This window comes from Cornus florida, unplaced genomic scaffold (genome assembly GCF_030987335.1).
Source record: "Cornus florida cultivar Cherokee Brave unplaced genomic scaffold, ASM3098733v1 CherokeeBrave_3.0.0_Hap2_Chr02, whole genome shotgun sequence".
NCBI classification, from domain to species: Eukaryota; Viridiplantae; Streptophyta; class Magnoliopsida; order Cornales; family Cornaceae; genus Cornus; species Cornus florida.
In genome coordinates this window covers 105,150,721-105,162,062 of record NW_026775572.1, presented here as the reverse complement: position 1 = coordinate 105,162,062, position 11,342 = coordinate 105,150,721, and the positions used below count along the sequence as shown (strand labels likewise).

Below are 11,342 nucleotides of genomic sequence, written 5' to 3'. Positions count from 1 at the left end.
TTGGGCACCATTACAAAAAGAGACATGATGTCTCTCTCCTCAATTCTGGTTATTGAAATTTTTGATGTTTGGGGCATTGATTTCATGGGGCCATTCCCGATGTCACATGGCAAGGAGTATATTTTGGTAGGGGTGGATTATGTCTCCAAGTGGGTAGAAGCAGTGGCAACAACAACTAATGATCACAAGGTGGTGGTCGAATTTCTTCAAAGCAATATTTTCAGTCAGTTCGGAATGCCAAGGGTAGTAATCAGCGATGGTGGAAAGCATTTTTGTAATCGCTTTCTTCGAGTCTTATTTCAGAAATATTCCATCTCTCACAAGGTAGGTACTTCTTACCACCCTTAGACAAGCGGGCAAATAGAGATTTTAAATCGCGAGATCAAACATATCCTTGAGAAGACGGTTCAACCGGAGAAAGAATTGGTCATTGCGCCTTAATGATGCCTTATGGGCATATCACACTGCATTTATGACACCAATTGGGATGTTGCCATATCGCTTGGTCTTCAGGAAAACATGTCATTTACCTGTGGAATTGGAGCATAAAGCTTTTTGGGCTATGAAAAAATTGAACTTCGACACAAGTCAAGCTGGGGCCAAAAGGAAGTTGCAGCTAAGTGAATTAGAAGAACTTCGTAATGATGCTTATGAAAGTGCAAGAATTTACAAAGCTAGAACCAAGGCGTTTCATGATAAGCACATTGTGAGAAAATCTTTCGAGCCAGGTAACAAATTCTGGTTGTTCAACTCCAAGCTGAAGCTATTTCTAGGGAAATTGCGCTCAAGATGGGATGGTCCATACCAAGTTCAAACGGTAACCCCTCATGGGGTTATCACCATTTTTGACCCAAAGAAAGGTAAGACACTCTAAGTAAATGGTTAAAGATTGAAGTTATACATTGAAGATTCTGTGCCTACAGAAAGAATTGAATCCGTCACTTTGACGGATCCCATTTACTCCACCTAATCGTCCAGGTATCACATCACCTATCGACGTTAAATGTAGGAATTGTAGATAAGATTTTTTTTTTTTTTTTTTCTTTCTCTTTTTAATTTTATCTTTTGTTTTAGTAGATTAGAAGGATTTAATTTGTTTTGTAGGATTTTTAGTTACTTGTGTAGGTTACAAGTTGTGCTTGTTTTGAAGAAAATACAAAAAAATTTCATAACATACAAAGCAAAAATGGGTTGATTGGAGCATAACAGAGCATTTTTTGGGTCCAAACATCGACCAAACCGCCTATGGCTATTTGCACCGCGTAGATCTCGACAAAATACCAAAAATCAAAAAAGATTTTTCCAAAACAGACCTCCAATGACAAAGTTATGGCCGTTTGAAGTTTATCTTCTAGCAAAATGAAAAAAAAAAAAAAAAATGGAGCAAGTAGTAGGTCCGGGCGAATGATCGCCCGGCACTTAGGCTACCATCGCCCGGTGAAGACAACAACAAACAGAAGTAGCAGCCATGGGCGACCGTCGCCCGACCTTGGGTGGAGATATATATATATATATATATCTCCACCCAATTCAACACATTCCATCCCACTAATAATTATCTACCCATTACCATCTCACTGTCCATAACGCACCATCCTCTTACCTCAACTCCTTAAATTCCTTACATCATTCCATATAACCGAATTCAATCCCCATTATCCAACTTTAACATCATCTTCCAAATAAAAAACCCATCAACCAAACTTCACCTCCACCGTTATTTCACATCCCAATACCTATTCCATTCACCAATTTGGAGAAGAAATCAAAGATTCAAGGCAAGAATTGGGGCTGCCCACCAAGTGTTTGATAAAAGGTCTCAAAGAATTCTTTTTCATTTTACATGGTATCTAGAAAGAAGAAAGCCACACAAGGCAATGCTTCAACACGCCGCTCCATTCAATCTTCCACGAGGCGGCCAACTCTTCGAGATACCATAGATGAAAGGTGGCATGGTCGCCAACTTAATTATGAAGTGGGTTTTGATATCGAATCTCTTAATGCATGCGTTCCAGAAACTCAGTGGCCCATTGCAGATTTACGAAAGCTGAATGCCTTTTTGAGCCAGCTGGTAAACTCCTGTACTCCAGATTAGTCAAGGCGTTTTATCAAAATCTTTATTCCAATCCAGATGAACGAGGAGCACTAGTGTCATCCGTTGATGGTACTATAATTCGCATTACTCCTTCGACGATTGCCATGGCTTTGGGATATCCACATCCATGCCCGGCTAATTTGGAGTCAATTTTCACTCCGATGTCCGAGGTTTCCACTAAACTGATGATTAGTTGCCTTGCTGCAAATTGTTTCTCAGGCTCCAAATATAATTCTACTGCCAAATTGTCTCTGCCATTACACCTATGGTTCGTCGATGCCATACTTTTGCATAATGTGTGCCCTCTTACTCATCAGTCTGAGCGTTATCAAGATTTTTTGTGTGCTTTATATGCTATCCATTTTGGCCATTGGATATCTTTTCAAGAAATCATCTATGGGTAGCTTAAAAAAATTTTATGATTTGGTGATCAAGCAAACTCCGGAAAAAGAAAAAGATTGGAAGTTTCCTTTGCCATTCTTTGTTATTCGACTGCTCACTTCTCAAGGCTACACTATTGCTACCGATGAGTTCTCTTCTGCGTGCAATGATCGTTATGGTGAGGTTGATTGGAATCGCAGCCGATCTCACATAACATTAAAGGTGGTTGCTGCACCTGGAGAGCTGGCTCGCCCAATTGTGATGGGTGAACAAATTTTGCCTATTCATCCAAGTCAATTGACTACTAGACAAGTCATCGACGATGAGTCCGCTGATGAACCCTATGATGAGCCTATGAAAGAGGCCGCCAGTGATGACGAGGATGACGCTGATGAGCATCCCTATGACTATTTGGTTGGTGAGGTGACCCAACTCCGATCTGAAGTTCAAGAGATCCATCAGGGGCAGAGGACGATTCTTGAGGAGCAGAGGATGATTCGTCAGGATCAAAGATCAATGATGGATATGATGCGTGCGCTTATGACTCATAATGGCTTAATCCCGATGCTCCACTACCTCCATTTTAGCTATCCTGTTAAGTGCTTTCGTTCTTTGTTTTTATTTTTTATTTTTAGTTATGAGATTAGCTATCCTATTAAGTGACTCCATTTTCTTTTGCCTAGTGAGGACGCTGTCCAATTCAAGTTTGGGGGCATAGCATTTACTCTAGTTGTATTAAAATACTCTAGTTGTTAAATATTTTTCTAAAAAAAAAAAAAAAAAATTACAAAAAAGAAAAGAAAATTCAATTCTTTCGTTTTGACATATTGACTTTAATTCAAGTATTTGAGAATTGTTGGGGGGATTAAGACACTTAAGTATTTTTTAAAATTCTTTTCTGAGATCATCTTGAATCTCTAATTTTCGTGCTTTATTTTATGTAGGATCCACTATCTAGTATTATAGGAATTTTAGTAATTGTCGGTCCCTAATGAATTTCACATACACACTAGAATTTTGTCTATAGCTATTTGTATTATTGGTTGAATTCTGATGACTATGGATAGATACGAATTGGTAAACTTTGAAGGTTATTACAATAGTAGAAGAAGAAGGAAAAAAAAAATAATAAATAAATAAATTTCGTAACCCTTTCATGGAGTAATCGGGGCTCATGTCTCATATGCATAGAGTGTTCACATGAAGAAAATAAATAAATAAATAATATTTTGCTATAGAAAATAATTTGAGAAGGGATCTGAGGAATTGAAGTTATAGAAGTTGGGTTCAATTGAAAAGACATTACTATATAGGTGATTTGCTAGTCCACAAATTTCACAACATCGGGGATTAATTTTTGCTGTAATTCTTGTTATATAAGTGTGTGGAAAACATTGAGGTGAAGTATGAAAATAGGGACTAAGGAGTATAGTCAGATAATAATTTTTAGAGTACTTTTGTGTAGTCTTCCCTTGATTATTGTGATGATATGAGAATAAGTTGATTGCCAAATGATTGAATTGTTTTGTATGTTTGTGGGTATCATCTCTGAAAACCCTCATGAGACTTCACTCATCCACTAGGGGTAACCTAAGGGTTTAAAAGGGTTGTTGCATACGCTAAATGCAAATCGTGATTCCCACGAAAGCGGCATCTATGTTTGCTTTAGTTTTATTGCTATGGGACTAGCAATATGTAAGTTTGGGGGTGTGTTAGGGGCTGAATGTTATACATCTTAGCCCATCTATTTGCATATTTTATTCTCTTAATAATACTTTTTTTGTGATTGTACATTATTTTATTGTTTTTTCTTATTTCAGGGCTTTAATTGTAAAATCAGTCAACACCAGTAATTTTGAGCTTTAAAAGATGACGCTTCATGGGACCGAGCAATGTTAAGATCCAAGTCTAATTATACTTAGAAAATAGTCCAAAAGAAGCCACAAGTTGATTAGAATGGAAAGAAGAAGAAAAGGAAAGATCCTTCTCCAAAAAGGAAACTTTCGTCAAAGTTGGTAACTTGAACCCGCTTTGGTAATCTGGCCGTATCTCTCTCCTCGAGTGTCAAAATAGCTAAATTCTTATGTAGGTTAAAAGGAAATTCGTAGAGCTACAATTTTGTATTTCATGAGGATTCCCTAAAACAGCAGTTTACCTTGTCAAAATTATCCTGGAAGTTTATACGAATTTTGGAGTCCTTATTTGACAAAACTTCTATGTATGTCTCCTATATGAAAAAGAGAACTTTAGAGCTGATCTTTTATTATTTAAAGGGGGTCCTCTACAAAATTGAAGGATACAGAAGAGCTTGAGGCTGAGATCAAAGAGAAGCATTCAGAAGAAAGAAAAGATCGATCCATGGTGGTGAAGATATCTTCCTCAACCATGAAGAATTCCACTCCAGTCATGCTTGGCTAAATGCTTTGCTAGGGTTGTGATGTAGCCCTAACTTAGCACACTGGTTTGATTGTATTTAATTATTGGAGAACAATTTTTATCATGCATGATTGTGTAATCTATATGATTTTTAATTGACTTTTCAATAAGAATCGGTTTCAAAGTTTTAATTCAATATAAATATTTTTCTATCTTGTCTTAAATATTTTAATCTTGTGATTGAACACAACTCATTCGCTTCTTGTAGTTGTGAATAAGATGATTACACAATGGTATTTCTCTGAATATAATGTTAGAGATTTGGTGGATTATGCTTAGAAAAGATAGACCATGCTACACCCTAGAGTAAAGTAGATAGGTAGATGGTTTATACCAATCGAAGATAGTCCATGCTTAGCTTTAAGTTATATTATTTTCTAGCTGAATTAATATGTGCTTGTAACCATGATTAATTCCCTATGCATGTTATATGAAATATCTCTAATAAATTGATGCAATTGATTGGTGGTGCGATGTTAGTGGTGAAATCATACCCCTAGTCCTCTCTCTATTTTCTACCTCCTATTTAATCATTGTTCTTTAGTTTATTTTATTTTTCGACTTAGTTAATTTAGAATTAATCATCACAATTCGATTATCCTACTTTCAAGTTAATTTAGAATTTAAGAAATCTGTTGACAAACTTATTTTATACAAGTCCGTTGGGTACGACACCCTTACAAGTAAACCCTATCTGCAAAGATTCGTGCACTTGCGAATGGTACATATAAATCTCACATCTTCTTTCCATTCTCATCAACTTTTGGCTTCTTTTGGATTATTTTCTAAGTATAATTAGACTTGGATCTTAACATTGCTCGGTCCCATGAAACGTCATCTTTTAAAGCTTAGAATTACTGGTGTTGACTGATTTTACAATTAAAACCCTGCAATAAGAAAAAACAATAAAATAATGTAAAATCACAAATAAACTATTATTAAGTGAATAAAATGTGTAAATAGAGGGGCTAAAATGGATAACATTCAGCTCCTAACACATGTATATGTATATGTATATATATATGTATATGTGGCACAAATACGTACATATATTGACAAACAATGGTTTTCAAGTCTTTATAACTTGTAGGATAATAACTTGTAGTTGTATATATATACCTAATTATGAGTAGGCATTATGTGTTATCATGGGTCATAAAATAACATTGTTTTGCCGTACGGGCAATTCTGTTTAATGGAATGCCTCCAAAATCTCAGAACTGTATAAATCACACCAAAAGTTGGTCATTGGACTTGCCAACTTTGGATCAGCCGGCTGGAGTACTACTCTCTTTCTTCATCTCTCTTTCTCTCTCTCTATATATATATGTATATGTATATATAGGTGCAATGGCAACTAGGAGTCATTCAAGCTTCCAATTTTCTGCATTTCCAGTGACAATGTTGGCACATTTGTTAGCCATAGCAGGCACAACCCTTGTACTTGTTTGGCTCCTACACTTCCAGGGTGGCTTTGCCTTCAAGTCAGACAACAAACAGAAGATTTTCAATGTGAGTTCTTTCTATACAGCTCTCACTTAACACATAGTTGATCATTTTTATATATGAATGTCTTTGAGTTTGTAATTGACTCTGCTTTCTTGGCTCTCTTTTACAGTTGCATCCACTTCTAATGGTAGTTGGATATCTAATACCAATAGGAGAAGGTAAGAAATTAAAGCTCCGATGTAAAATGTTTTTTGTCGGAATTTTTTTTTTTTTTTAGGTAAAATATATTTTTTATTTTTACTTTTTCAATGTTTGACAAATGTTTAGGTTGAGATTAAGTAAAATAACTTATCAAAAATTGATGGGTAACTTATTTCTGTTAGGGTCTAATATAATTTTTCTTCATAAATATTTTACGACAACCAAATACTAAAAAATAAAAAATATGTTACATTCAAACAAACGAAACCTAAATGCAGTAAAATTATTCAAAAATGTATTTGTTCGCATTTTTTTGTGCTCACGCCAACCGATGAATTTTGCGGGCATGCCAGAGTATAAATACTCAAAATATGATTGAACACCAACTATCCCTTTTGGTTGGTGGCTGACTTCAGACGAATGTGTGGGAGAATGAATAATAAGAACTCCCAGCGAGATTCTTTTTCGACCTTGTTTGCAATGACTTTTTATGGTAATGCTTAAAAGAAATAAAATGCAATAAAGAATGTAGTGAAATAAACTGATTGTATTGAAATTCACGGTAAAGGAAACTGCTAAAATGAATTTAACTTTAAAAGAATTGGCAGAATGGAAATTGCATGTAAAGTAAAGAATGTAGGGAAATAAATTGACTGAATTTACATAACAAGAATCTAATCAAAGATTTGTCATTGAATTCAATTGAATAAAAACAAATGATTGATATGTAAATAGCATAATTAAAGCATTGCAAAAGAAAAGTAAGTAAAGAATGTAATGAAATAAACTGGCTGAATTTACCTAATAAGAATCTGATCAAAGATTTGTCATTGAATTCAATTGAATAAAAACAATGATTGATATGTAAATAGCATAATTAAAGTATTGCAAAAGAAAAATAAGTTACTGAACTTATATTCTTTGAATGGAAATTGCCATTTGGACAAAAGAATTAAGGATTTGATAAATGACATTAAGTCAACTTAATGAAATTTGATTAATGTTTTATGGGTGGTGCTGGACCGTTTGGAATGAATTACAATACTTCTATTTTCCAATTTATAGAAGTCTTAATCAACTTATTCTCCTAATTATTTGCTCAAGAATCTCCTTTTCTTTGATTCTTTATTTTCGTAAATCAAATTGAGTCAACCTTAGTGTGCTTCGCCTTCAATATCTCTATTTCCAGTTTCCTTAGCCGAGTCCCTTCTTCGTCATCTGTTAACTTTCTTGATTTGGTCAGCTTCTATTGCTAACTTTTAGCAACTCTTCTCTGCAGACCCGGAAGCCGTATGTTCCCTGAAATGGTCCAACAGCCATTTGCCGCTTTTAAATTTATCCATGTCATTACTGACGCGCGCGGCTGCCCTTTGCATTTTTGTGTTGGTAAAATTTTTAAATTAGGCATTTTTATATTTAATATATTAATATAATATTAATATTTTTTATTCAAAGAAACATAAAACATAATTTGCATTTTTAGCTTTAGAAATAGTGATTTAATTTTGTAAGTAATTAATGTGTGAGTGTCAAAAAAATGTTGAATAATTATTGATATGCAAAAGAATTAAAAAATTATAAGTCGTAATGATAGAAATAAAAAAAATTCAATTTAAGAAAAAAACTTGTAAATTGATCAATATAATAGAAGTTATATTTATATGATCATTAATACATTAAAAGAAACATAATTAATACATTAATGCTACGTTTGGTGTGCAGAATGGAATGGAATGAAATGCTCATTCCAACCATTTATTTATTAGGTGTGCAAGAATGGAATGTAATGACCATTCTAATGGAATGAAAATCCATTCCATTACTAAATCTATGAAATGGCCATTCCATTCCATAGTAAGATTAAATATTTTTGTAATATTCAATAAGCACTTCATCACATTCCAATAAGGCAAAAATATTTTGAATAGACCAAAAATCTTTCACATTCCATTTTTCACGTTTCTCGAGCTTCTTTATTAGACGTGGTAAAGGTTTTTCACCTTCCCTCTCTTGTGAATATACCCAAAACTGCTATTGACAAAAAATTACAGACCTTCAACCATATTATATATATATATATATATATATATATATATATATATTAGCCTTTACATCAGCTTCTTAGGTTAAGTATTCAACCTGTTTTTGGATAAAATTGTATAGACAAAATATTAATTAAATTGATTTTATTAAAGAATAATGAAAAGGGTATTTCCATTCCATATTTAACGATGGTCAATCAAATAATAAAATGGTAATAATCATTTCATTCCATAACGATTCACTGTATCACACCAAACATTAGAATGGTAATATTCATTCCATTACATTCTCATTCTCATTCCATTCCAAATTGCATTCCATTTCCGCGCACCAAACGTAGCCTAAGAAAAATTTAGTGCCTCTTTTTTCATTGGACCGCAACTTGAATTAATTTATAAAGTTGTATTTATATAGTAATGAATATATTAAAGGAAACATAATTAATACATTAAGATAAATATGAGGCACTCTTTTTCTATTGGGCCTTAGGCGGTCGCTTAAGTCACCTTATAGTTGAGTCGGCCCTTCATGAGGGTTCCGTTATTACGGGTCTGAAAAGGATCAAATGTACATAGTTTTACACCTTATAGTTGAGTCGGCCCTTCATGAGGGTTCCGTTATTACGGGTCTGAAAAGGATCAAATGTACATAGTTTTAGCCCTAAGTCATACAGTCCTTCTCAACATGTGTCGCTTTTGCGCTCCCGCTCTTACACTTTGCTCGCGCTCTCACTCAAATTCTCATTATATATGACTTAATTTTATCGCTCTCATGCTCCCGCTTTCGAATTTACTCTCGTTCCCACCCCCGCTTTACGTGACTTAAGTCTTACCTGAACAAGTTGTTTCCTTATTTCGAATCATTATTGTTATTTGCTTGCTTTCTCCTTATAGTATGAGTTAAATTCTCATGCCAACATTAGTTCTAGTTGATCAGTTCCTGGATATGGATTTTTGACCCCAATTCAGTGAGGAACTAGAACTGCAAGTATGTTGTGTCCTTGGGAAATCTGAAGGCTTCCATTATTCAAGAACACACACACACACACACGTATATATATATATGTATATGTATGTGACTAAATATGATTTGTATCAGTTATCATGGTATACAAGACGGTCCCAGGAACGAGAAAGGTGCAGAAAATTTTCCACCTGACACTGCATTTCATAGCTCTTCTTGCTGGAATTTTGGGGATATATGCAGTTTTCAAGTTCCACCATGAGCTCGGAATCCCGGATATGTATAGTCTGCATTCCTGGCTTGGCATGTCCACCATCGGCTTATTTGGCTTGCAGGTAGAAACCTCCCATTACCATATAATGATGACTAGTTTCTATTACATGATTGAATGTTCCAAAATAAGTTCTCTATTGTTTCAGTGGCTATCTGCTTTCTTCTTTTTCTTGTGGCCTAGGGCAGAAATGCCTGCAAGGGCAAGTCTCGCTCCATGGCACTTTTTTATTGGCGCGGTCATCTTCCTCATGGCAATATTGACAGCAGAGACAGGTTTGGTGGAGAAATTCTCATTCCTAGGCCTGCGGCGCAGCCAAGAAGCACTCATAATGAACTTCACTGGGCTGTTAATACTCCTCTTTGGAGTATCAGTTGGCCTCACTGTTCTACTTCCTGGTAATTGGATAGGCTGAGATCTTGTCTTATGTTCAGGGAAGTGTTTAGCAATCTGTTAAAGTAGAAAGATTGTGCATCTTGCAGAAAGATGTTCATGTACTATAAATTAGCAGTTGAAATTAAGGATAATTTGCTTAGTAATGTTGATTAGACAATGTATAGCCAAGGTATGACGACAACGACAACCAAGTTTTTTCCCAATTATTTGAAGTTTGCTAAATGAATCATGTTTCCATTGTGCTCTATTTAAAGGCCATAGCTTCTCTCAATCAAAATGCTATCATATCTTGCTTTACCAACTCTTCACATTTACTTTGGCCTCCCTCCTCTTAGTATTACCCTCGTCGTGCACTACATTACTTCTCCTAATTGGCGCACTTAAAAGGCCTTCTTTATACCTGTCCAAACCATCTTAACCAATTTTCTCACTTTATCTATCATTTTCAGTGTTATCCCACATCTATCTCAACTCCGCCTGTGTTCTTTACACAGCGAATCCCACGCGCGGGTAAAGGAGAGGGGTTACATTAGGTAACTTGATAGCCAACGTAAAACTTTGTTATGACTAATATGAACAAGGACGGAGGCACATTGAAGCCAGTGGGGCAAGTGCCCCCACTGAATATACTTGGGAGAACAACTAAAAATTCGACAGACAGATTTTAAAACTGGTATTCCAACTAATTTAGGAAGCCTTTTCTACACTTTCTAATGTGTTGAAACTGAAAGGCACTCCATCAATCTTTCATTTATTTTTTTGCAACTTTAGCTTTCCCTAATGTAAACTCGAACAATGTAAATTATTCAATGATTTTATCTTGTATGAATATAATAAGCATGTAAATAAAGTTGCAATCATAAACAAAATAATATCGACTATATCCACATCAATTGATCACATGAAGAACCATATAACGTACATGTGGCATCACTTCAATTCAACCAAAGACAGAACATGATTACAATATGGTTAGTCTTTGCAATAAATAATGCAGCTATAATGTTTCAGGCCTCTTTAATCAAACATGAATTTGCACATTTGGTCATAAAGAAAAAAATAAATAAATAAAACTAATAAAAATAAATAAATAAATAAAAGAGAGAA

General features: G+C 34.7%; 2 protein-coding genes across 2 annotated transcripts; both read left to right on the top strand.

Annotated features, from left to right (window-relative positions):
• Window positions 1-472: 472 nt before the first annotated feature.
• LOC132296586 (uncharacterized) lies at window positions 473-2,095 on the top strand. Its single transcript, XM_059794771.1, has 2 exons — window positions 473-860; window positions 2,016-2,095. Exons 1-2 carry the CDS (start codon window positions 473-475, stop codon window positions 2,093-2,095), a joined length of 468 nt encoding a protein of 155 aa, XP_059650754.1.
• Window positions 2,096-6,262: 4,167 nt separating this feature from the next.
• On the top strand, window positions 6,263-10,482 carry LOC132288367 (probable ascorbate-specific transmembrane electron transporter 1). Its single transcript, XM_059789848.1, has 4 exons — window positions 6,263-6,424; window positions 6,531-6,579; window positions 9,704-9,903; window positions 9,988-10,482. Exons 1-4 carry the CDS (start codon window positions 6,263-6,265, stop codon window positions 10,252-10,254), a joined length of 678 nt encoding a protein of 225 aa, XP_059645831.1. The 3' UTR covers window positions 10,255-10,482.
• The last annotated feature ends 860 nt before the right edge of the window (window positions 10,483-11,342 follow it).

What these genes read in the sequence shown, in the direction of transcription:
- LOC132288367 (XM_059789848.1), top strand. Translation starts at nt 6,263, where the DNA reads ATGGCAACTAGGAGTCATTCAAGCTTCCAATTTTCTGCATTTCCAGTG. An exon ending in ACAAACAGAAGATTTTCAAT is followed by an intron (nt 6,425 to 6,530) that starts GTGAGTTCTTTC and finishes TCTCTTTTACAG; the next exon opens with TTGCATCCACTTCTAATGGT. An exon ending in TCTAATACCAATAGGAGAAG is followed by an intron (nt 6,580 to 9,703) that starts GTAAGAAATTAA and finishes GATTTGTATCAG; the next exon opens with TTATCATGGTATACAAGACG.
- LOC132296586 (XM_059794771.1), top strand. Translation starts at nt 473, where the DNA reads ATGACACCAATTGGGATGTTGCCATATCGCTTGGTCTTCAGGAAAACA. An exon ending in CATTTTTGACCCAAAGAAAG is followed by an intron (nt 861 to 2,015) that starts GTAAGACACTCT and finishes CATGCGTTCCAG; the next exon opens with AAACTCAGTGGCCCATTGCA.